General features: G+C 39.4%; 1 protein-coding gene across 4 annotated transcripts in view; it reads right to left on the bottom strand.

Moving 5' to 3' along the window:
* GABRB3 (gamma-aminobutyric acid type A receptor subunit beta3) overlaps window positions 1–26,510 on the bottom strand; it is a 242,476-nt gene that overhangs the window by 5,355 nt on the left and 210,611 nt on the right. For all 4 annotated transcript variants that reach the window (XM_087938444.1, XM_087938442.1, XM_087938443.1 and 1 more), the window contains 3 exons: window positions 19,383–19,520; window positions 17,954–18,106; window positions 13,750–13,994 (listed from right to left, as the gene is read on the bottom strand). In XM_087938444.1, the coding sequence (XP_087794570.1) occupies window positions 13,750–13,994; window positions 17,954–18,106; window positions 19,383–19,520 (536 nt within the window). The remainder of the gene's footprint in view (window positions 1–13,749; window positions 13,995–17,953; window positions 18,107–19,382; window positions 19,521–26,510) is intronic.

Genomic DNA, 26,510 nt, shown 5'->3' with positions numbered 1-26,510 from the left:
TGGTGAGTGACTGGCCCAAAGTCACTAACCAAGAAACTTATAATATGCTTTATGGGAAGGTACAGCAACAGAGAAGGCATATAACCTACATCCTGAAAGATGACATAGTTTTACAGTTGGGGCCTGAAGCAGGCCTACTTTATGAGATGTTACTCATGAGCAAAAGTGACAGTTCCACAGATAACCAAATCCAAAGCCATGAAATGATTTAAAGGTGACACCAACCTTTTGAATTGCACTTGGAAGCTCCTAGTACCCAGTGCAGCTTAGAGAGCAGAGTTGTTACATAGGCAAATCAGTGAATACTCAGAACTACTCCCATAACTGTGATTCAACCAATTGTACAATAGCTTCCTGGCAGCTTTCAACAATAGAATGCACTATAATTGTCTCCACAAGAAAAATTTCATTTTTTAAAATTCTGCAATTGAAGGTGCATGCGAACAAATCTACAGATCTATTAAAGCCTTTGAAATTGACCTTCTGTTTCTTGAGTTCTTAAGAGATGGCTTTCCAAATTCTGTCTTGAATACATACAGCAAAGGAGATTGGTTTTATTGTTGAACAGTCTCAACTCTTATTACAGTCTAGAGTCTCAACTCTTATTACAGTCTTAGCATGCTCTTGTCTTCAGTGAGCAGCTAGTATCTGCTTTTCTCTTTTATTTGGAACATATATTATGACTATTAAGAATAATCTTTGAAAGAGAAGCTTCAAAGGGTGCGGAAGTACATATAAAACATTTTTTTCCCTAATTATCAAAGAATCAATATCTTTGGCAAGGTTTGCACAGCTTTTGAAAGTTGCCAGCTGTACAGTTCATCTTTACTGGAAATTAAAAAGAGGATTCTTAAAAAGTTTTCAATTGTCATTCAAGTGAAAAATTAACTTGCTCTTTGTTACTTAAGGATATGCTACCTAATTAACAGCTTTTCTATCTTGCTGAAGCTTTACTATATATATATTTGTTCTAGAAAGCTACTATAACACTGAGGTATTAATGCAGTAGACATTAGATATCACTTTATCTCTCCAAAGACAATAACAAAACTGCCATTGATATCAAAAGCCTTTTCTTGCACAAGCAGCAAGCCTTAAAATCATACTTATTATGATCTCGGGTACTAGGAGATAATTCATATTGCCTAACATATGTTATTCCTTTTTTATTCTGTATTTAATATGGCAGGAATATTAAGGATCATTTCAAAGATTGTAAAACTATTCTATTAAAAATATAATGCATATATTTTTCATAATATTATATATAATATACTATATGTATTCTTTTTTTAAAAAAATCAGTCCACCAAGCATTGATTTAGGAGATATAACACAATAACACAGAGATGACCTTACTTTTTTACTTTACAGAGCTCTGTTTTACATCCAACTGATGCTTTTGAATGAGCTATAGTTAACTATTCACTGAGCCAATTTAAGCCACATTAGCCAATTCTGAAGCCCAGGATCTAGGTGCAAATGAAATATGGCAATCCTTGCAATGCCATAATATTAATCATCTGCCATACTGTCATAGATTGAAAGAACAAAGGTTTGCAGCTCAAATTTGTGTAACCATTTACAAATCTACTATCAAATGTCAATATGGTAAAATCTTGGACCAGCTATTATCTATCCATAGATAGATAGATGATAGATGATAGATTTTATTATATATAGTATTCAGCGTATTTTCCCACGTCTCTGTTGTTGTGCTTTTAAAGTTGTAGCAACGTTTCGGCAGAATCTCATCTGCCATCATCAGGCTTCTGTATTGTGTTCATCTGAGAATCACTGATGAATACAATACAGAAGCCTGATGATGGCAGTTGAGATTCTGCCGAAACGTTGCTATAACTTTAAAAGCACAACTACAATGACGTGGGAAAATACCCGAACAAAGCTGAATACCATACATGTAAGTACCCGTGAAAACTTAAGAATATATATATATATATATTCATAGATTTTCACGGATACAGGTATGTAGGTCTAGGTGTGTTTGGGTCTTTTCCCGTGTATGATTAAGAGTATCTTGGTGACGTTTCGGCGAGGTTCGCCAGAGGATGGCGAGTGGGACCTCGCCGAAACGTCGCCAAGATACTCTTAAGATCTGAACACACCTAGATATAATATATAATATAATAATATATATATTATTCAGCTTTGTTCGGGTATTTTCCCACATCATTATAGTTGTGCTTTTAAAGTTTAGCACCATTTCGGCAGAATCTCATCTGCCATCATCAAGCTTCTGTATTGTGTATTACAAAGCTGAATACCATGCATGTAAGTACCTGCAAAAACTTAAGAAAACAAATATACACACACACACGGGCGGGGGGATAGATATTCATGGATTCTCAAGCCCTTATTCTATTTTGGCAAAGAATGTCATTAGCTCATTGTCTATTTTATATTATTAGTGAAGGATTAACAGCTTAGGTACTACATAATCACAACCTATGTTACTTTTCAGTAATTTAAAATTTAGCAATCACTGATGCAGATTGCTTTAGAATATGTTCCTGAATTTCAACAACGCACCATTATATAAATTTGCTCAGTGATAAATTGTATTCATGTAATGAATGTCATAAAAATCTACATATTGTAAATATTACGGAAGTTTGGCTTTTCACCCACTTCAGATTACACTTGTGATTAATATTTGGCTTTTATCTAACAGAACTGTGTTAATGAACACTTTCTAATTGAAGGAAGTTCCTGTTACAGATCGATGCAGAGTGCAATACAAAAGATACTGCTCAGAAAAATCTGAGCACAAATAAACGTTGCAAAGAAACACCATGTGTTTATTGATGAGAGTTCCAGATACATACCAGTTTTTTAAAAAAATCTTTCATTTCTAGAAAGCCAATCCCAAATTTTAATTTTAATCTTATACTCTTCATTGCATCATACAATCTGTTTAACATTTGGTGCAAATTATTAATTAACTCAATGTATCCAATGATACCTAAATACATTAAACAACAATAAGGACATAAAAAATAATAATAGAGTTGGAAGGGACTGGGGAGGTCTTCTAGTCCAACTCCCTGATCAAGCAGGAGACTGTGTATCATTTCAGAAAAACGGCTGTCCAGTCTCTTCCTAAAAGCCTCCAGTGGTGGAGCACCATAACTTCTGAAGGCAAGCCATTCCACTGGTTAATTGATCTCACTGTCAGGAAATTTCTCCTTAGTTCTAGGTTGCTACTATCCTTGATAACTTTTCATCCACTGCTTCTTGTCTTGCCTTCTGGTACTTTGGAAAATAGGTTGACCCCCCCTTCTTTGTGGCTGCCCCTCAAATAATGAAGCACCACTATCATGTCACCCCTAGTCCATCTTTTCTCTATGTTATTTTTTTATTGTACAATTTTCTTGGTTATGTATAAAATTTCTATATTCACAATAATAGTATACCATCTGGATACAATCTCGATTGAATACAGATAGTAAATTTTATACATACAGTAGTTGTAACTATTATTCTTAATACATATTCATCTTCATGTATTCCTGTTGAAACTTTTGTGTTATTTGATTAGGCTCTCTGTTCAATTTTATCTATAATCCATTAATAATATCCAACATTATAAACATCTAGTAAACATCACATTTATAACCATTAACTTCCAAATAATCATAAGGTTTACTTATCTTAATTATTCAATGTTCATTATTCAATTACACAAATTACTTCATCTTTGTTTACATATCTAGATTTCTAACTTCTGCTGCTATTTTATATCCATTAATAGAATAGTTCCCAAATTAGAAAAGTAATCTTTTCCCCTTTCTAATTTCTATCTTTATACTATTTCTTAATGGTATAGCTCCTGTATTAAGCAGTATTTTGCATTTATCTTTCATCTCTTGCCCATTTTCGTACCTCAACTCTTGTTGACTTCTTGGCACATCTCCCATATTCCTCCCATAGGATTTTGTGTTTTCTTATCTCGTTCATGATTGATCTCAGCATTTCTTCTATCTCTGCTGCTTCTTCACTCTTTTGAACCTTCAGTACACCTTTTAATAATCTTTTCCTCACTTCAGGGGTGCCTTTCTGTGTATCACCTTCTAACTTTTCATCTCTTAAAGTGTAATTCACCATTTCTATTTCAGCTTCGTCTGTATCTTCTTTTTTATCTTTTTGTATCGCTTGTCGTTTTCCTTCTCCTATTCTTTCCTTTGTTCTTTCTATTTTATTTTCTGTTTCCTGAATTTCATGTTTTTTGTTCAATGTCTTTTGGTCATAATTTTCTGGTCTCACAACTACATTATGTATCAATTCTTTTATTTCCCTACGGTTCCTTGTCATTTCCTGTGTACCTTGGAGCATCAATAATATTTCTTTTAGTAAAACATTTATTTCCCCTCATAGTCCCATTTTGCCTTATTTTAATAAATTTAAAATTTTACTCAGTAATCTGTCAAAATCCCAATGTCACAATTATGTCACACCAAGATAGCTAATATTAGAGTAATTCACACAGTCACTCCATTAATTAGTCCCTTAACAGTCTCCATTTTGTTTCAAAACTACAAGCTTTCACACTCTCATACTGTCCAACATGTTTACAATCCTCAAGGTTCTAAAAGTTGAATGTTTTCACAGTCTGTCTCCAAGCACCAAGTATAATCAGTTGCAGGTGTTTAGTATATTCCAGCCAATCTACCCTAGTCAAAAGTTTAGCTTCATCCACTTTTTCCAGCTCTATATTGCCTTCCTTGGCCAGCAAGTCTTACTTTTACCATTTTTCTCCACTTTTACTGGAAATAAAATGTCTCCAAATAAAAATATTTTCCAGTAATTTCCCAAAGTTCTTCAAGTCAAGGTGGTAGTAAGAGTATAATCCAGAATTTTGAAACAATTTAATTTTTGCAAAGCTAACCAATCCAGTCTGTCGTTTATTTTTAAAATTACTTCTGACTACGATTTCTTTTCTTTCTTTTCCAAATCTGACAGCAGCTCCAGGTCTTTAGTCTCTGCTATTTACCTCCGTTGAGTTCCACTTTCCAAAGGGGGTACTTTAGGGAAAATTCCACGGCAAAAGTTAGAAGAATTCTTACCCAGACCAACCACACTGTTACAGGAACTTTCCTTTCTTCACTTCCATTTCAGCTGTCTTTCATGGCTTCGGTTCACCCATAATGTCTGTCTTCTCTCCTGCCAGTTGAAGGGGTTTTCTTCAGGTCAGTTGAGGAGATGGTGCTCTCTTTGTGACCATCGAAGTATCCGCTCTACCCTCATCATCCCTACAGGTGACTTTTGGCCCCTGTAGAGCCCATGGACTGATGAAATTGGTGGGACTTCACGGAGCTGCCGCTCGTCCTCACTACCTCGCTACAACATCAGCTGCCTTCTCCATCCATCTTTTCTCTAGACTAGACAGACGCAATTCTTGTAAGTGTTCTTCAATATTCTTGTATTATTCTTACCACAAGTCTTACTCTTACTCAGCAAGTTACCATCTCCATACTCCCCCAAAAGCTTTGATTCCATTCTGTTTTATTATATGAATGTGTTTTTCTTATATTCATATTTTTTTCAATAACCTACTGAAGAGCACATTTCTTTCCATTGTACAGGTGCCCTATGTTGTGGAGCGATGGTAAGGAAGAGGCATGAGACCAGAGCGTACAACTAACAAGGCTTTATTGCAGGGAATAAAGGGTTGTCGCGTCTGCTTGCTAACTTGCAGACTAGCGGGCGACAACAGGCTGGCTCTGCTCGACAGCCGGCTTATATAGCCGACTGTCAAATGGAGCCAACCAATGGGAGCGGCTGGTGCTCCCGCTCAAACAGCAGACCTGGTTGGGAACTCCCACCAGTTCCACGGACATAACACTCCTCTCCCCCAGCTGGGAACATGCGTAGTCCTTTAGGTAGGTTGGTTGTCTGCGCTGGCGACCAGAACGTCGCAGTTTGGGTGAACTGTTGGCTGGTGACAAGTCCAGGTCCTCGGGACGTGCCTCAACGGTCATCAGGGCATGGGCTTGCCCTGGCGCGGTGTTCTGTGAAGTCGGTGAGTCCCTTTGCTCGGGCTGACCCGGGCGAGTCTCGAGGTCCGGTTGGCAAACTGGAACGCTCGGCTGCTGAGTCGGTGATCCTGGCCGGAAACTCGGGTTCTCCAGTAGACCTTCCTGTTCGTCGGGGAAAACCGGGTCCCACAGGGAGCTTCCGTCTGGCACCGGCAGGGAGACGTTGGCGCTGGCAGGTCGGGTTGGGTTGGTATCAGCCGCATGTCGCCTTCTGAGTTGGTCCACGTGCCTTCTCCACAAGCGTCCATCTTCCAGGAGGACCCTGTAGGATCTTGGACCTGTGACTGACACGATTTGACCTGGTACCCACAAAGGATCCCCTGCATAGTTCCTGGCGTACACCAGGTCTTGCAAGGCAAAGTCTCTGACCAGACTGTCAGACCCTAAAGGGGTGTCTGGGCAGTAGTGGGGGTGTAGCCTGTCCAGGGTGGTTCTAAGGCGTCTCCCCATTAAAAGTTCGGCGGGAGATTTGTTAGTAGTGGTGCAAGGCGTCGTATGTTGGCTGAGCAGGAAACGAGACAGTTTAGAGTGCCAGTCTTCCTGGCCAAACCTGGCGAGTGCCTCCTTGGCTGACCTAACTGCTCTCTCTGCCATCCCGTTGCTAGCGGGGTGAAAGGGAGCTGTAAGGACATGCCCAAATTAGCCACGTACATACTGAACTCACATGATGTGAACTGCGGGCCATTGTCAGACACCAGTGTGTCTGGAAGTCCATAGGTGACAAATAAACGGGTCAGGGCTTTGACTACAGCTTGGGTGGTGGTCGTGGGAAGCAAGGCCACATCAATCCACTTGGAGTAGGAATCCACGACCACCAAGAAAGTCTTGCCATGCACTGGTCCAGCCAGGTTGATGTGCAGGCGGGACCAAGGGGCACTAGCACTTTCCCACCTGGTGGGCGTGGCGGCTGGCGGGGCAGCCCTGGTTTCTTGGCATGGTTGGCAAGAGCTTACCCAGTTGGCGATTTGAGCATCCATGCCGGGCCACCAAACGTAGCTGCGGGCCAACGCCTTCATCCTTACGATGCCCGGATGGCCCTCGTGCAGCACCTTCAGGATGGGTACTCGCAGGGTGGCTGGGATGACTACTCTTGTACCCCACAATAGACATCCCTGTAGCCTCGACAGTTCTTGCTGGCGGGTTTTAAAGGGAACAAAATCAACTGTACATTGAGTTTCCGGCCACCCCCTTCCCACCCAGTCCAGAACCTGGGCGATTATTTTGTCTTTTTTTGAGTGCGCCGCAATGTCTTCGGCTGTCACTGGAAGTTTGAGTTCGTTGACCTCAAAAATGGCGTGAATTGGTGCAGGGTCCTCAACTGGGGCTGGCAGGGGGCAGCGACTGAGGGCATCGGCATGACTCAAGTTCTTGCCAGGACGATGCACCAACTTGAATGAGTAGGCGGCCAGAAACAAAGTCCATCTGGTCATTCTGGGTGAAAGTACCTGCGGGGTTTGCTTATCTCCAGATAAGAGTCCTAGGAGAGGCTTATGGTCAGTCACAAGTTCAAAATGGTGGCCAAATAAGAATTCGTGGAACTTTTTTAACTGCAGCAACCGCAGCCAGGGCCTCTTTATCGATTTGGCTGTAGTTCCTTTCTGCCGAGGAGAAAGTCCTAGAAAAGAAGGCAATTGGTGCCTTGGAGCCGTTGGGGAGTCTGTGGCTTAGGACAGCCCCAATCCCAAAAGGGATGCGTCAGCAGCCAGGACCAGAGGAAGGCGTTAATCGAACTGGACTAAAACCGCTTCCGATGTGAGTAAGGATTTGACTGCTTTGAAAGTGTGGGCTTCTTTGGGTCCCCAATGCCAGGGTGAGTCTTTATCTAAGAGTCTATGTAGGGGTTCAGCGACAGATGCTTTGTGCGGGAGGAATGAGGCGTAAAAGTTTAGGAGCCCCAGAAAGGCTTGTAGTTCAGTCTTGTTGGTGGGTGTGGGTGCCTCGTGGATGGCCTTCACCTTGGACTCAATTGGGTGGATGCCAGAGGCGTCTATCCTATAACCCAGAAAGTCCACCTGCCTAGTGGCGATGGCGCACTTCTCCCTTTTAAGTTTGAGGCCATGCTGCCTAAACTTCTCTAGCACTGTCCTGACCCTCTGAATGAGTTGAGGTCTGCTAGTAGCTGATACTAAGATGTCATCGAAATACGGAACGACTCCTGGGAGACCTTGGAGAATTCGTTCCATGAGTGATTGGAAAATGCCCGGGGCGACACTGACCCCGAATTGGAGGCGCTTACATTTGAATGCCCCTCTATGCGTGACTATGGTTTGTAATTCAGCTGTCTGATCATCAACAGGGAACTGTTGGTATGCCTGGGACATATCTAACTTGGCGAAGATGGTACCGGGTTCGAATGTGTGTAACAGATGCTGAATGACAGGGACGGGGTATGTGCTGACCTGTAAATAACGGTTGAGCGTGGTTTTATAGTCTGTGCAGATTCTTAAACTGCCATCCTTCTTGAGTGGGGTGACTATGGGGGTCTCCCATTTGGCAAAATCAGTAGGTTCTAACACCCCTTGTTTAAGTAGTTTGTTTAATTCTGCGTCCAATTTAGGGCGGATGGCGAAAGGCACCCTGTGTGGCTTAAGGCGGAGAGGAATTGCCTGGGGATCTACAGAAAATGAGATGGGGGTGCCCGAATAGCAACCTAGCTCGCTACTAAATACGTCAGAAAAATCAGAAAATAATGTATCTACGTCAGAAGTTGAGACAGCATGGATCCCAGTTACACTAAGGCCAAGGGAAGGAAACCAATCAAGTCCCAACAGGCTGGGGAGGGCACCGTTAACAACCACTAAAGGCAAATGGCCTTTAAAGGCTTGGAATTGAACGAGGAACTTGCCTTTCCCGAGGACAGGAATGTTCTTGCCCTGGTAGTCCCGCAGTGTCAGGTGGCATCTTTGGAGCTGTTTCCTTGACAGTCTGGGCTGGATCTTCTTCAGAGTGTCCCAGGAGATGATTGAGAGCGCAGATCCCGTGTCTACCTCCATCCTGCAGGGTTTACCTTCTAGGAAAACAGAAATTTTAATTTTATCAGGGGTTTGGGAAGTATGGTTAGCGTGGTAGCAGGTATAGCAGTCCTCCACTTGCCTTTGGGAAATAGAAGGTGGTGGAGGTCTTTGAGGCAAGGAGCGCCCTGCTTGGCATACTCTAGCGAGGTGACCCTTCTTTTGGCAGTTCAGGCAGATGGCGTTTCTAAACCTGCAGGATGCCCTAGAGTAGGAGCCTCTGCAGGTTAGGCACAAGGGCGGTTGTTTGGGGGTGAAGCTGTTTGTCTGTCCCGCTCCTACCTGTGAAGGCTTCTGATGCTTAAGGCGGTTAATGTCTGATGAGTCTGTGGGGTCTTCTTCACTGAGCACTTCTTCAGAATGGACGGTTGGACTGCTGGGCTTTAATGGGGTGCCCTGAATCTCGGCTGCTGACTGGGCAGAGAGCTCAGCAGCCAGGGCTTCTTCCATGGCTAGGGCCAGATTCAAGTCCTTTTTTGCCAGCAAACGTCTTTGGAGTCTCAGGTCTCTAACCCCACAGACGATCTGGTCCAGCAGCATGTCTTCCAGATATTCTTTGAAACCGCACTGTAAGGCAGCTGTCCTCAAGGCAGCCATGTATTCGTTGATCGACTCCCCCACTGCCTGCTTCCTGATTCTGAAGGCATACCTTCTGGCGATCTGGGATGGTTTTGGCGCGTAGTGATTTGAGAGTATTTCTTGTAGTTCATCCCATGGGACGCTTCTGATGGCGCGTGGTGCGACTAACGCTGTAGCGGTGTCAAAAATGGCGGCCCCACAATAGCTGAGGAAATAAGACTTCTTTCTATGTTCCGCAGCGTCAGCTAACCCGATGGCATCGAGGAAATGGCTGAAGCGATTCTTGTAGGAATCCCACGTTTCCTCGTTTGGCTTGAATGGCGGGAATGCTGGATTAGCATTCATCGTGGGTAGTGTCGGGTTCGTCTTCTTCAATCGTCTTTGAATCGCGCTCTTAAAAGAGCGCAGGCTGTGACTGTCTCTCTGGGCTACGTAGCTCTTTTTGAATTTCGTGCTCTTGGTGAGCGTTGGCGGCCACGGCTATGGTGCCGGCGGCTCGTTTCAGTGACTACAGCTCGAGTAATGGCGGTTTGAATTTCACGCTCTTTGTGAGCATTGCGCGGCTGCGGCTGCAGCGCTCGTGACTTCACTCTCAGTGATTACAGCTCTTTGAATAGACGCGTCTGGTTAGCCTTCGACCATCCCACCTTCGTCGCCAGTGTTGTGGAGCGATGGTAAGGAAGAGGCATGAGACCAGAGCGTACAACTAACAAGGCTTTATTGCAGGGAATAAAGGGTTGTCGCGTCTGCTTGCTAACTTGCAGACTAGCGGGCGACAACAGGCTGTCTCTGCTCGACAGCCGGCTTATATAGCCGACTGTCAAATGGAGCCAACCAATGGGAGCGGCTGGTGCTCCCGCTCAAACAGCGGACCTGGTTGGGAACTCCCACCAGTTCCACGGACATAACACCCTACATTTCCCAAATTTTGTTGATATTAATTCTTGTATTTTTCATTCAGACTGCTGCCAAAACAGGGTTTTATAAACTACAGTCCATTGCAGTACTCTTTACTACATTTACTCTTTACTACCTTTTTCATTATGTAATTTGGAAGTTTGGCCTCAAACAATGTAATCTAATCATGTTTTATTTCCGATTTTGCCAGTGTTTGGTAGATTTTTAACTCAAACATTTTTACATAATTCACTTTACCCTCAAACACTTAATAGTAAAAAATCTATTTAGAGTAATAGAAAATGCAAGCAAAGATGTACAAATACAAAAGACAAAAGTTAACCTGATATATCTTTAGAAATATCCCTACCTGTAAATTTTAGCACTCCCCATTAGTTTTTTTTAAACTCAGAAGACTAAGTTTAATTAACATTGTTTAGTATTTAATAAGTGTTATTAGTTTTTAACATTCATTACAAATGAAAAATAAGCATTATAAGTAACAGGAAAGTGCTACTGATATGCGTTTGCAAACTATCTGATAAGCTATATTTAATACACTATCAAGAGCTAAAAATATTGCTACTACAGTTTTGTTAATATTAAAAAAATGACCTTTTTAAATGCATTATTAAAACTACATAAATTGATAGTTTTAAAGCAGCAATTTTTATTAGGATTTCACTAAACTTAGTGTATATATCAGGTTTGCCAATTTCTATTTCTTGTTTTTTAATATGATTGCCATCTCTAATTTTTTTAGGTGAATGTTTAGGCTACCTGAATCTTGAGAGATATTAATAAACAGTTGAAAATGACCTACAGAAGTGAAAAAGACATCACATTAAAAATGGAATGTAGGGAAAAGGGAAAAATAAAAAAGTGCCTCCAATCTCAAACATAAACAGCCTCCTATTTTAATTAACCAAAGGAAACTAATTTTTGTTAGAGTAAGCCAAGACATCTCTCCACAACTAATGAACAAAGAAGTATTTAAACACATTCCCAGTTTTAGCTTTCATATTTCTTTCTTGTCAATTCAACTTGCACAATCTGTTTCATGTGTTATCTTGTCTCTTTTACCAATGTGGCTACTTTCCTTGAAACACACGTAGACCCAAAACAATCAGAAGACAATAGAAAAGGGGAAAATGTTAACAGTAAAATATAAAATGAATCCTGTTGGATATAAGTCCAATGATCAATCTTCCACAATGACCAAGTAGCTACAAGACAGCTCCTTCTCATTTGCTTCTTAGCAGGTCCTGAAATAGCATAGGGCTTTCAAGACTAATAGCTATTAATGCACACACACACACCAATGGACCAAAGGCTTATCATAGGCTGAGTCCCTGAGGTCAGTCATATTATTTGCCAGTCTTGATCTAGTGATTTATCTTGGTTGACAAATACATCCCACAACAGTAATTTGAAATGATTTGTATTTCAGAGCTCTTAAAGAACCTGGGGGATCAAAAATTACATAAAATTATGAAGATGTTAGAGATCTAACAATCTACTGTAGTTCCAAATTATGAATCTAGTCCCAAATCATTCAAATTAGAGACAAACTCTGAAATTAGATGTGTCTTTAACACGCTGGAATATGTTTCTTATGTTAAAAAATAAGTTGAATACAGTACCATTTTCTTCACTGAAATCAAGTCCTATACTGAGGCAGAACCTAGATTTCACATGAATTGTAATTATTTCAAAATATGGCAGGATTACTTTTTCCAAAATTAAAGTGAGAATAAAATGCCCTTAAAATAATACAGTATAATCCTACATTTGCCTCAACTTTCTTTCAACTGCTCTGGATAATCAACATTTACTAGAAATCAGTTAGAATAATGCACAGAGTTTTACTATTAATTTAAATACTTCTTTAAATTGCCTAAGTATTTATTTCCTATTTAAACTTATCTCTTTATACAATACAACAATTCCTAGGCTTGGAATTGTTGTATATGGCGTGCAAATAAGTGATCGTATGTGTCATATGCACAAGTGCATTTCCAATCTTAAATTAGAAAATTTGTAACTCTGGAAATTATAAAGCTCATTTGTACACAAAACATTTGGTTGTTTTTTTTACTGCATACACTTTGGATGTAAGTGTGTCCGAATTTCCCATGTTCTTATATTCAAATTCTTTACATCTTTTTTTACCAATTTAGTAAATAAATGAACCATTACTGAATCAATTAAAATTAGTATTATGTAAAACTTTTAATTTCATATATGCTCTCACTTTTTAAAAAAACCTCATTTTTCTCTGCATTAAATTGTACCTTTTAAGTCCAAGAAAAAACATGTTGCAGATCTCCTAATATAATCATTTTTGTATATATCCTTCTTAATGTATAAATTATAAATATTTTTAAATAATGCAAATTATGCAATAAGTATAATTTTAGGACCATATTCAAATATATGTTTTAATTGGAGAAATATTAATTTTTAATAGTATATGTAAGGTTTTGTTTTCATTAATGTCAACTATGAAAATGCATATTAAATATTCCTACTTTCAGAGCTGTCCTTTCCTGTTAATGTTATTATAATAGTACTTATAAATGCAATTGCAAAAACAAAATATCAAGAAATTTTACTGTTCATTATTCTGCTGTGCTAAGTAAAGTAAGACAAGTATGACTAGTCTCTCTGACATATTTTTCTTCTTTTTGATAAAAGTAGTTTAAATTACTTCAGGAAACATAGAGCTTAAGGGAAAAATCTTAAATTCTCTATCTTGATCACATATTATTTCTTTTTATTCTGTGATCAACCCAGAGTTGCTTAAAGTTGGAAGGAAGAAGGAAGGAAGGAAGGAAGGAAGGAAGGAAGGAAGGAAGGAAGGAAGGAAGGAAGGAAGGAAGGAAGGAAGGAAGGAAAACTACACTAAGATCAATGATGGAAAGACAAATTCCTGTGATTGTTTTTCACTCTTGTGATTTTGAAATTTGCCAAATTTGTACAGTGTTTTAGGAATTTTTGTGCTTACTGTATTCTGATATATGCTATATATTTTATATTGATAAACTGTAATGAATATAAAGTGATGCTGATGGCTAATCTAATATATCCTGTATAATCTAATATACAGTCCAATAGGCAAGGTAATAATACTTAATTCCGTTGATTGGAACTATCCCTTGAAACTGAAAATAAGAGAAACTTGTAGAAGATATGAAAAATCCTACCCGATTGCTTTCAAACTTAGAACGATCGTTGTTTGCTTTGGCTGTCTTTTCAGCAAGTTTCTTCTGCCTTTGAGGGCCCTTTCCAAAGAAGATATAGTTGACAAAGGCATATTCAAGTAAGGCCAAGAAGACAAACACAAAGCAGCCCATAAGATACATATCAATGGCTTTGACATATGGAATCTTAGGCAAAGTCTCTCTGAGATGAGTGTTGATAGTTGTCATAGTAAGCACAGTTGTAATACCTAAAAAGAAAGAAAAACAAAAACAAGTAACTTTTTTGCATTATTTTTCTAACTTATTTCTGTAGCAATTTCCAGGAGTTTTCCAATAATGTAAAAACAAAACTAAGTAAAATTGCAGGAGAGGCAACATTCTATCTAATAGAAGAAAATATATTAGCTTAGGGTTGAACTATGGAATCCTTGGTTGTTTGCTTGTAGAATGTAGATGATTTGTTACTCAATTAGGTGACATCATCAGTATTGTAATTATGAAATGCCTAGCAATGCCTAGCAATATTGATGGGCTGTGGTTGAATCTGTTCGTGTGTTGTGAGATTAAAAACTTTCATTTTGTGTTCAGATTGCTAATTAGTGTCACTGTTTATATTCTCTGCTAGCCTTCTGCCTGTCTTTTTCTACATAGTCTTTTAGCTTATACAGCTTTTACCTTTAATGGTTTGTGAGCTACAGTAATGCCGTAATTGTTTCTGAGATGTTTTTAAAGTATGGTAGTGTTATCTTTTACATAGCTTGTGTTGGTTGTGCGGGTTGAATGGTCAGGTACTTTTGATAAAATTGAGTGAGTATCCATTTTGTTGAAAGTTATTGGATAGGTGGTCTGTTTCTTATTTCATGTATTGCTTATTTCATGGTAGCTGCAATACATTTGTGCTCATCTGAATAATGTTCTTACAGCTGCTTTTGTGGAAAGTAGTGGAACACTTGGTTGGTATGGATAATGGAGAATTTGGTTGGTGTGGGTGGTTTTTCGATAGAATTCTATTTCTAATTTGACCTTGTTTCCTCTGCTGATATCCGAGAAATCTTGGCAGCTTGACATTCAGACAAGTCAGCCATTAAGAGACTCTTAGAAATAAACCATATTTACAAACCAAAAGAGGTATAAAAAAAGCAAAGAAGTATCAAAAAGTCCAGAACACATCCTTTTCCAGCAGCCAACACCCAGATAAGCAGGGATTAACAGTATACCAAGTCCTCAGGAACACTTGCACGGCAAGAAATCTTTTAAAATAAGACAGAGAAAGGGAGAAGTGGGGAGAGAGAGAGAGAGAGAGAGAAAGAATTCCAAATATTTGAAATCAATGAAGTCTAGGGCTATCCTGATTTCCTGGAAAAATAACAGAAATGTCTCGAGTACTGGTACAACTCTCACAGATAGACTTCATAAGCTGTAACATTTTTTTCCTGAAATATATAATAAAAAAAAATCAACTGAATGCATCAATTATCACATTAAACAAGAAGAAAACCTTCTACGCACCAATTCCATCCGCTCTTTCTACAATTTTGTAAACAACAAACTAAAAGACTCAAAGTCCATCCCACTCCTGATAGAACCTAATGGTAAAGACTGTAATGATGACATCATTAAAGCCAACATCTTTAACACATTCTTTGGCTCAGTATTTTTAAACAACAATGGATCATGCCAATATTTCATAGTTGAACCACAGACAACTACAATGATCTAATACATATCAATTTTACAGAAGACAATGTTGAAAAAGCACTATGCAATCTAAAACCATCTCTATCTATGTGCCTACTTCTTAAAAAAGCTATCCACTGCCATAGCCAAACCTTTAAGCATAATCTTTGAAAAAATCTTTCAGGACCATATCCTTGCCAAAACTATGGTCACAAGCCAGAGTCATCCCCATCTTCAAAAAGGGAAACCCCAGCCTAGTTGAAAATTACAGACCAATCTCTTTATGCTGCGTCACCTGTAAAGTCATGGAATCAATTATGAACCAATCTATCATCTTCCACTTAGAAACAAACAACCTACTCTCTAATAAACAATTTGGTTTCAGGAAGAAACTATCATGTAATCTGCAACTCTTATACAAACAACCTACTCTCCAATAAACAATTTGGTTTCAGGAAAAAACTATAATGTAATCTGCAACTCTTATACTGCAAAAACATATGGACTACACAACTCAATCAGGGCAAAGCAATAGACGCAATCTACATAGACTTCTGCAAAGCCTTTGGTTCAGTGGTACATGAAAAACTACTCGTAAAACTAAAATCTTATGGTATCTCTGGACACCTGCATAACTGGATAGAAGCATTCCTGTCAAGCAGACAACAAATGGTCAAAATTGGGAGCGTCCTATCAAATTCTGTACCTGTCAACAGTGGTGTCCCCCAAGGCAGAGTTCTAGGACCAACTCTTTTCATACTCTACATAAATGACCTCTGTGATCATATCAAGAGCAACTGCATTCTCTTTGCTGATGATGTAAACCTATTCAATACCACAGACAATACTGCTACCCTTCAAAAAGACCTCAACTATGTATCAGAATGGTCAAACAAATGGAAACTTCAAATCTCAACAAATAAATGCTCTGCCTTACATATTGGCAAAAAAAAAATCAGAAAATAAAACACAGGCTGAATAGTCAACAAGACCTTGTTGATGATCCAAACTCTGTGAAGGATCTTGGAGTACTCATCTCTAATGATCTAAATGCTAGAGCCCACTATAACTACATAGCCAAAAAGGCGTTAAGAGTTGTTAACCTAATCTTATGTAGCTTTTTCTCTGGTAATATCACACTACTAACTAGAGCATACAAAACATTTGCTAGACCAATACTTGAATACAGCTTATCTGTCTGGAACCCACATTACATATCTGATATTAACACAGTTGAGAAAGTCCAGAAATATTTCACAAGAAGAGTTCTCTACTCCTCTACTCGTTGTAGAATACCTTCTGCCACCAGACTTGAAATTCTAGACCTAGAAAACCTTGAATTATGCTGTCTTCAGTCTGATCTAAGTATGGTATATAAAATCATACATTGCAACTTACCTGTCAATGAATACTTCAGCTTCAACCATAACGATACAAGAGCAAACAATAGATACAAACTCAAGGTTAACCGCACCAAACTTGATTGCAGGAAATACGATTTCAGCAACAGAGTGGTCAATGTCTGGAATACTCCACCTGATTCTGTGGTTTCTTCTCCAAACCCCAAAATCTTTAACCTTAGACTGACTACTATTGACCTCACCACTTTCCTAAGAGGTCTATAGGGGGCGTGCATAAGTGCACGTTGGTGCAACGTGCCTACTGTCCCTGTCCTATTGTTTCTTTTATTTTTTATTTTTCTTATATGTATCCATGTATTCATAACTGTTTTTACTTATACCTATTATCTTGTAAGCAATTGACAAAAACAAACAAACAAACAAACAAACAAATAAATAAAGTAATATTCAAGTGTGATCTAATTACATGCATTATTACTATTAAAAATACTGCTGGCAAACTCACAAATTTAGAAAGTGAATACTAAAAGTCTTTAAACTAATGCATTTAAACATGGCAGATGTTCTGAGCCATACTTCTATACATGTAAAAGCTGTCCAACTTGAATCCCCCTTGATGTATGCTGAGTATCCTTCAGTGTAAATTAAAGCTATAGTACAGTAAATCCAGAAGCTACATGCCTGAAGGCACTTTGACCAGCATTTTCAGCAGTGCAGAGTTGCTCTCTTACACTATGCTAGCTTTAAGGACTTGGCTTTAACCAGACTTTCATCAGTCATGTCATCAAGTAAATCAGAGGCCTCTAAAGGAAAGATTGATTAGAATTGGAAGAAAAAGAAGGCATAAACCATTTTATTCCACTATCTTTGCATTCTTCCTTCAAATTTAAATAGACCTTAAATTTAAATTTAGGGTACCACAACCTTTCTCTAAAGTCAGTTCGTCCATACTATTCTTAGAGTAATAAGGAAACTGAGCTCCATTTGAAGAGTTCAATTAACAGATTTTATAAAAATTGTTATATATTTAAGATGAACCATTACTGAATCAATCCAAACTAATACAATATTTATATAAATGGTATTGACCTATTAATACGTTGCAAATTCTAGTAATTGACATTTGATATTGCAAATGAAGTAATGTCCTATTCATCGCCATTTCATACCAAGAGCTACTCTTGCTGCTGATGCATCATAATTTATCCAGAAGGATACCCATGATAAAATGGTTATCAATATTGAGGGCATGTAGGTCTGAAGAATAAAGTATCCAATATTCCTCTTCAACTTAAAACTCAGTGATAGTCTTGGATAGGAACCTATTAAAAAATAGATAGGCATTAAGTTCTCATTTCTTTCTTCATGATAATAATAAGTGGGAATACTTTTACCTTCTATCTAAAAATCATACATTTAAATTACTTGCCTGATATTTAAAATGTAATGAATAAAATATACTAAACATGTTGCAAAATTATTAGTAGAGCCTATCACTCCCCAAGACAAGCATGGGGTAGTCCCTTTTGTAGACCAAAAATATAATATAGCTATTGCCAAAACACAAATATTAGTATTAAATATTTTAATTCAGTAAATAATATTTGATTGGTTATGTGGCATTGGCTATTATTAGTATCATTAATATTGATCTTAGTATAATCCAGTATAATAAAATATTGTTTACAATTAGCATAATAAATACTATAGTGGCATTTCTCAAACTGCTTTAATTATGAATAATTTGAATAATAGCTGACTCAGGACAAATAACTTGTTCTGGAAAGCTGTTGCTGGGTTTCTGCTCTCTGTTCAAAATAAGGTATAATCCTAAATTTTATAACCCACACTGCCAACTGACTGCTTTGTATAATCTATTACTTGCAGCTTAATTAGAGCACATATTCCTATTCAACGTGTTTATTTTTTAGAATTTCCTATTAAAAATATTTTATTAGACTGGAAGTCTTGACCAATATTAATTTTCTAAGTCATATACTATAGGTAGTTCTCAACTTATGATCACAACTGAGCCCAAAATTGTCTTTTGTTGAAACACTTCTTAAGTGAGTTTTGCCCATTTTTTTACAACCTTTCTTGTCTCAGTTTTTAAGTGAATCACTGCAGTTTATAAGTTAGTAACCCAGTTGTTAAGTGAATCTGGCTTCCCCACTGATTTTGCTTCTCAGAAGGTCCCAAAATGTGATCACCTGACCTTGGGACACAAATATGGCTGTTGCCAAGCATCTGAATTTTGATCATTTGATCATGGGGATGCTGCAATGGTCGTAACTGTGAAAAACGGACATAAGTCACTTTTTTCAGTGCCGTTGCAACTTTGAATAACCACTAAATCAATTGTTGTAATTTGAGGACTATCTGTACGTCATTTCAGATGCAAATATTGTTTTCTTTACTTAAAAATCATCAAACAAACTAATCAGTTTTAACATTTCAGACCCAGTAGCACCAAATATTTGTACAAAAAATAATGAACTAGCTCTATCCCCATTTTAATTACCTCTTATATAAACACAAAATATAGGCATGCATTAGGGAGCTGGAATAATGGAAATTCAACAATTAGGAGATACATGCCTGTGGCAAATTTAGCATATCTGGACACAAGTTTATATTCCACAATAGAAAATTGCGGAAGTTCAATTCTTTCTACTCCAGTAACTGCATTATCACCACCTCTCCAATAAAAGTCTATGTCATCTGTTGTGTAGCCATCTGGAAACAAAGCAGAAATGTTTTAGTATCCTGTTCTCAAAATATACAATAGCCTCACTTTTCTCAAAACTTTCATTCTGCCCTAAAGAAGAAAATAAAATTTACCTCACCTAAACTTTCAGTGAGTCAAGCATAGATTCTCCAATATTATTATTAATAATATGAGTGTATATCCATTCTAAGCAATGTTATAGGCTGAGATACAATTTGAGGAACAATTTTTCTTTTTGCTTCATGACAGCAATTCATGCTGTTTCATATGAAACTAATAAATATGTGCTATATGATTATTATAAAAATGTGAAAATTTATTTTGAAAAAAATTTAAGCTGTGTACAATAATGCAATAAATGTAATGATACTGATGGTTAAAACAAGATAAATGGATAATTTCACAAAATGAGAATAAATGTTTCACTATTTCACCATATATCAGAACATCAATTATGCAAATGAGCTTGTAATGTTGTTTTACAGATTAAAACAGTTGAATATACAATATTATAATTATATGTTGCTGACTATATAGGTCATGATTGGCTGGGATGATTAATCTGTAAGAAATCTATTATGAAGTATTACTTGTAAAATGTATAGTAATATGTATATACTAATGATCAAGCATTAGTATTAGATGGCAATAAAGGATGTTTGATTCAGATCATTTGTCAGATAATGTAAGGTAAAGGTAAAGGTTTCCCTCACACATATGTGCTAGTTGTTTCTGACTCTAGGGGGTGTTGCTCATCTCCGTTTCAAAGCTGAAGAGCCAGTGCTATCTGAAGACGTCTCCGTGGTCATGTGGCCAGCATGACTAAATGCCAAAGATGCACGGAATGCTGTTACCTTCCCACCAAAGTGGTCTCTATTTTTCTACTTGCACTTTTATATGCTTTCGAACTGCTAGGTTGGCAGAAAGTGGTACAAGTACTGGGAGCTCACTCCATTACATGGTGCTAGGAATTCGAACCGCCAAACTGCCGACCTTTCTGATCGACAACCTCAGCATCTTAGCCACTGAGCCACCGCGTCCCTCAATGTGGGTACTGTAGGTAACTATTTTTACAACAAAATACTTGGGCAATTACAGATCAGTTCTAGATAGCTATAGACAGATTTGAAGACCATTCTGCTTAGAATGATGTGTCTTTGCTACATTTTTATACACTTTAGTAAAATGGTGGCGCCTGTAGTATAGACTATAGATGGCTGGAAATCTCAAAAGAATTGTAATAAAATTCTTTAAGTCTGGAAAAGAAAAACTATTTTTCCAAAACATGGAAATGAAAACCAGATTGTCTTCCAAATCTGTCTTCTAAGTGAATCATTAGTCTAGCTACTGGTATTAAGGAATCTGAAAAAAGATCATACTAGTCCCAGAATTGCTGTCTTGCCATACACATTAACAATGAGATATATAATACTGTTATTAAGTTTCCAAATATGATTCTGCACAGTTCGGAGAACCGGCAAATCATGCCCCTGGCTGGCCCCTCCCCTCTGTCGGCCCCGCCCCTTCTTGCCTACACAAACAGCTGATGGATGGCAGGGTGGGGAGTTGGTCCTGGCAGTTCCGATGCCACCAGAATCGCTGCCATTGCATTCCTTGGGCACTATTATCACTATTCCCGTCTCGCTGCTGCTTCATTTCCACCACCACCCAGGTATGGCAAGCCCTGGGCCGGGGCTCAACAGCTTGCCTTTCCGCCCCCTGCTATGCTTCCCCCTTGGGGAAGTGAGGCTGGGAAGGCTGCTTGTAGCGAGGGAAATTTCCATCCATTGCTTCTTGTTTGCATTCTGCTTCTTTGGAAAATACATTGCCCCCCTTTCTTTGTGGCAGCCCCTTAAAAGCCTGTTGCCTATCGCACTCTTGAGTAAAGCAGGTGAGCCATTTCCTCCTTTCAGTGGTCCATGAAAGTACATCTATAGTACGTAGATAATGAAGTCAAAAAATGGTGCACAACATTTTTATAGAACTATAGATAAGTTGAGGCTGGGTGTGACAAGAAATGGCTGGGAGGGGAGGGGCCAGGCGAAGCACCCCTTGACATGACATATACACATGCGACACACACACACACATAAAATCATTGCCCATTCCGAATACATAGTGGAAAGGAAGAAAGAATATTGGATACATATACACAAACGTGCGTGAAAAAAAACTGCAAAGAAATAGGATTATAAAAAAAACCTGCTTCCAATCTTAGCAGTTGTAGATGAGAGAGAGAAAGAGAAATGAGAAACAGAGAGGGAGGAAGAGAAAGAGATGATGGAGAGAGAGATGAGAAAGAGGGAGAAAGAAAGAAAGACAGAGATACCTGTTTAAGAGGAAATAGAAAAATGGCTCTTTGAGTGTTTAAGGTTGCAGACCCCTGGGTTAGGCAAACACCATGGTCGTTAAGTGAACCTTGTGGTCATTAAGCAAACACTAGTTGTTAAAAAGGCCATTTTCCCCAATGGGCATTTTTAACCAGAAACCAGAAGGAATTGTTGGAAACTGGCAAAAACCAGAAAACCTCAGTCACAAGACTGTGTGGGATGTTGTAACTGGTCACAAGTGTGTGTCTGTATGTGTGTGTGTGTGTGTGTGTATGATTGTCAAAACACCAAAAACAGTCCAAGTAGCTTTGTGGAGGTCAGTCGTAAATTAGAACACTTGCTAAGCAACTGGCCAGCAAGGACCTGGTGATTAAGCGAGGACTACTTACATTCGGTTTACCTGTCACATCACCACATGGCCACGCCCACACCAGTCACATGACCACCAAGCCACACCCACAAATTAGGCCACGCCCACAGAAACGGTTGTTAAGAAATTTGAATCCCACCCCTGCATGCTCTCTATATGGCAAATCAGTTACAGTAAAAACCGTGTAATGAAAGGGATGATAAAAAAATAACCAGAAAAGAATGGATCCATATTTTTAATTACATTAATGCATTTTGGAGAGAAATAGTAAATATCTTATACCTACATATTAGTAATTCACTAGCAGAAAGGAATAATAATGTTTTTTTTTCTTTTCAAGCTTTTAACTACTGCAAATTTGTCAGTGACTTCATCAAAATTTATCTTTGTATATATCCTGCCTCAATAGGCAGGATATACAGGTTTGTCAATAGGTCTTCGCTTATAAAAGAACACTTTCCATTAATTTTATTTTTTAAATTTAAAACATTCTTTCACATGAGGCAACAGGCGTACAATTGTGGGAACTATGATTCTTTGTTCTTTGTGTACGTGCTAGGACAACGGAGCCTTCTGGTAGTTGGCTGGAACACGAAGCAAGGAGCAAAGACAAATTGTTGCCATTTCTTAACCAGAACTGTAGCAAACTTAAACTCTGCAGCCTTGTATGCTTTATGCGAATGATCAGTGCATGTTGTGTGATGTAATGCGTTTGTGATAGGACGTTAACAAAATTGCTACGTTAACAAAGATTGCTTCTAATGAAAGAGGGTTTCGGAGTTCTCTCTGCGCTCTCATCCCAAGACAGCTTTGCGAAGTGTCTTCTTTTCATGAGAGACCACCACAACTGGTGACCCCGACGTGATCTACTCAAAAGAGATATGTCTTTGGCACACCCATTCTCATCGTCTGGAATAGACTTGGTGCACCTCATCCGCTTGAATCACTGGTGACAACGGATTCCTCGTGAGTATGGGTGGTAGATTCTCTAAGGAGCAGGCAGCTCACATTCAGGAAATCAGAGAATTGACCAAACGAAAAAATTTTACCTTTAAAAAGGGGGGCTCCCTTCATGCCCCCCTCCCCAAAACCTCTATTGAGGAACTCCTAGAATACATTTGGCAACACTGCCCTTCTTATCCGGCTAAAGGCAGTATCAAAACTACAGTATGGAAGGAGATTGGAATATACCTTCATGCAAGTCCTAGGGCCCCTTCGTCTATATTAATTGCTTGGAGGGTGGTTTTTGAGGCTCTCTCCTCTCTAGAGCAACCCCTACTTGGCCCCCTTTCTGGACCCCCTCCCTATGTGAATCCTGCTGTACAACTCTTGCCCCCTGCTGTGGCACCTCTGTCTCTTAAACTGACTGCCCCCCTGGAGGCAAATGAGGTCGGTAAACCTCCCCCCCTTCTCCTGAACCCCCCTCACCCAATCCCTCTTCTTCTCTTGTTCTCCCTTCTGTACCTTCCTCTCCTGCCTTACCCCCTCCTATGGGTGCGGTTCATGCCGCCATTGCTGCAGGAGTTAGAACTGGTGAGTTAGATCACTCTGACTGCCCATCGGCATTCCCGTTAGTTTATGCGCAGAACGCGCAGGGACAAAACATCCCGCACTGGGAACCCATCCCAGTTAAATCAATCAAGGATATCAAACAAGCTGTACAAATGTATGGTATTCAGGCTCCATTTACAATGGGATTATTTAGAATGATGGCTAATGCCCATATAATGATCCCAGCTGATTGGCATAGCCTTTTTCATATGACTCTAACAGGGACTCAATTTGTTGTATGGCAATCGGAGTTTCTCCATCATTGTTGCCTATTGGCAGCTCAAAATCCGAATCTTACTGCAAATGAACTGGCAGGAGAGGGTGCCTTTGCTGCTCCCGCAGCTCAATATAATAGCCCTATTAATGCTCTTAACCTTTCTGCACAAGCCGCTCTGCTTGCTCTCTCTCGCTTGGATGACCCTCATACCTCCGCACAATCTTTTGCAAAAATTCTACAAAATTCCAATGAACCCTATGCCAATTTTATTGAATGCCTCCAAACGGTCCTACAAAGGCAAATTACAAATGAGGCAGCTCGGCAGGAAATTCTTCTTAAATTGGCATATGAGAACGCTAATGCAGACTGTAAAACCTTGCTTACTCCCTTGATTAATTCTCCAGATGCCACTCTAGCCCAATTCCTACAAGCCTGCAGGGTGGTGGGAACACACCAATACACTTCCGAAATGATGGCTGCAGCTATCACCAGAGGTAATAAGCCATCTGGTAATTGTTACAATTGTGGGAAGCCTGGCCATTTTAAATCACAATGCCGAGCCCCCGGCGGGGGGGCAGCAAAGCCTTCCGCCAGTAGAGATGTTCGACCAAAACAGTCTGCCCGAAATGTAAGAAAGGCTATCACTGGGCTAATCAATGTCAATCAAAAACTGAACCCTCAGGAAACGAGTAGAGGGGCCGGCAGCTAGCCCCTCTCCCAAGGCTGCCCATATACCATCCACTGTGTATGAATTATCAGTGGCAGAAGATGTGCTCATATCCTTTCCCCATCTACCACTCTCTGTCAGTGCACAGCTTCCTCCTTCTGCCTCCTTCTCCTCCGATAAAACTGCTCTTATACAATCTCACCCTCATGCCCTCCTCAAAGGAATCTCTGTGGTTCCCGATCTGCTTTATCCTTCCTCAAAACTCTCAGCCATTAACCTTTCTGTGCTATCCAGTCTTCCAATGAAGTTACAAAAGGGTGATGTCGTAGCAAAAATGATCATGGTACCGCAACTTCCCTCTGATGTGCTTGCCCTCACTAGATCTATCACCAAAACTAAGCCCACACTCTTGGCTTTAATCAAGGGTCGCCGCATCACCGGTCTTCTGGACTCTGGTGCTGACGTCTCGGTGATACGCTCTGATGAGTGGCCTACAGACTGAGAAACAGAGACCTCCCCATTGGTAAGAGGTGTAGGAGGGATTCAAACGGCTCGCATCAGTAAGTTTTGGCTCCCTGTGACTTCTGAAAACCTCATAGGGACTGCACAAATAAAGCCCGTCATCCTCCCCCTTCACATGAATTTGTGGGGAAGGGACTTGCTCTCTCAATTTGGTGCTAAATTGCAGCTAGAATGACTCACCCTCTTCCCCTTTGCTTGACCTTAACCACGGACATTCCTGTTTGGGTTGATCAATGGCCATTGCCAGCAAATAAACTGCTTGCATTACAGCAATTAACAGCCGCATCCGCTGCTACTATTCTATCTGCTTTCTCTCTTTCTCCCCTAACCCCTTGGGACAGTCATAACTATTTTCATCAAAATAAAAGGGCTCTTATGAAGGAATTCCAAATCACCACCCAAGAGGCTGCTGCGATTATTCAACAATGCCCTACTTGCAGCAAGCAAGCCCCTGCCCTGCCAATGGGAGTAAATCCCAGAGGCTTAAAAGCCTGCCAAATTTGGCAAATGGATGTAACCCAGTATGCGCCTTTTGCACCATGGAAATATATCCATGTTTCCCTGGACGCATACTCAGGGTTCATCATGGCCTCCCCGCAAAGAGGAGAGACCACAAAACATGTCATTAACCACTGCATCCAGTCATTTGCATGCCTGGGAAAGTCCTCAGAATTAAAAACTGATAATGGCCCCGCCTATACTAGTACCAATTTTGCTACCTTTTGTAAACAATGGGGCATTTTGCACAAATTTGGCATTCCATACAATTCTCAAGGGCAGGCCATAGTAGAAAGAGCCAATCTGACCCTAAAGAATTCTCTTGACAAAGTTCAAAACTCGATGGGGAAACTCACCCCAGGGCTACCCACGCTGCAAAACAAGCTTAACTTGTGCTTATTTACACTGAATTTCCTGAATGAGTCTGGCACACCTGCTTCTTCTGCTGCCTCTCGACACTAAATAAAATGACTTCTTAACATTGTTAAGTGTTGACTGCCTCCTTTGCTCTTTTGTCCTCTCAATAACCTGTAGAGTATGATCCATCCTTATTTTGAAAAGGTTTGTTTTCTTAAGTGGTTTAACTAGAAAATTGTTCTGGAAACCATATTGGTCAAGCAATGATATCAGAATAAATGAAAATATAATTATCTTCTTTACCAAAGTGTTAGTCTTCACTAGCATCTATTTTTTCCCATTTTTCCCTGTTGGTGTTTTCTTTCTTCTTTCCCACTGTCAATACTTATAGAAGATGATTCCTTGTTGCCTTTGAGCCTTAGAGCATATGAATTTCTGTATTGTTTTTAATATAATTCCTTGGATGTATCAGCTACTTTTTCTTTT

The sequence above is a fragment of the Pseudonaja textilis genome, chromosome 8 (genome assembly GCF_049901715.1).
Source record: "Pseudonaja textilis isolate UNSWEBS1 chromosome 8, rPseTex1.2, whole genome shotgun sequence".
NCBI lineage: Eukaryota > Metazoa > Chordata > Lepidosauria > Squamata > Elapidae > Pseudonaja > Pseudonaja textilis.
Note: the sequence above shows the minus strand (reverse complement) of the source record. Positions and strands in the feature narration are given on the sequence as shown.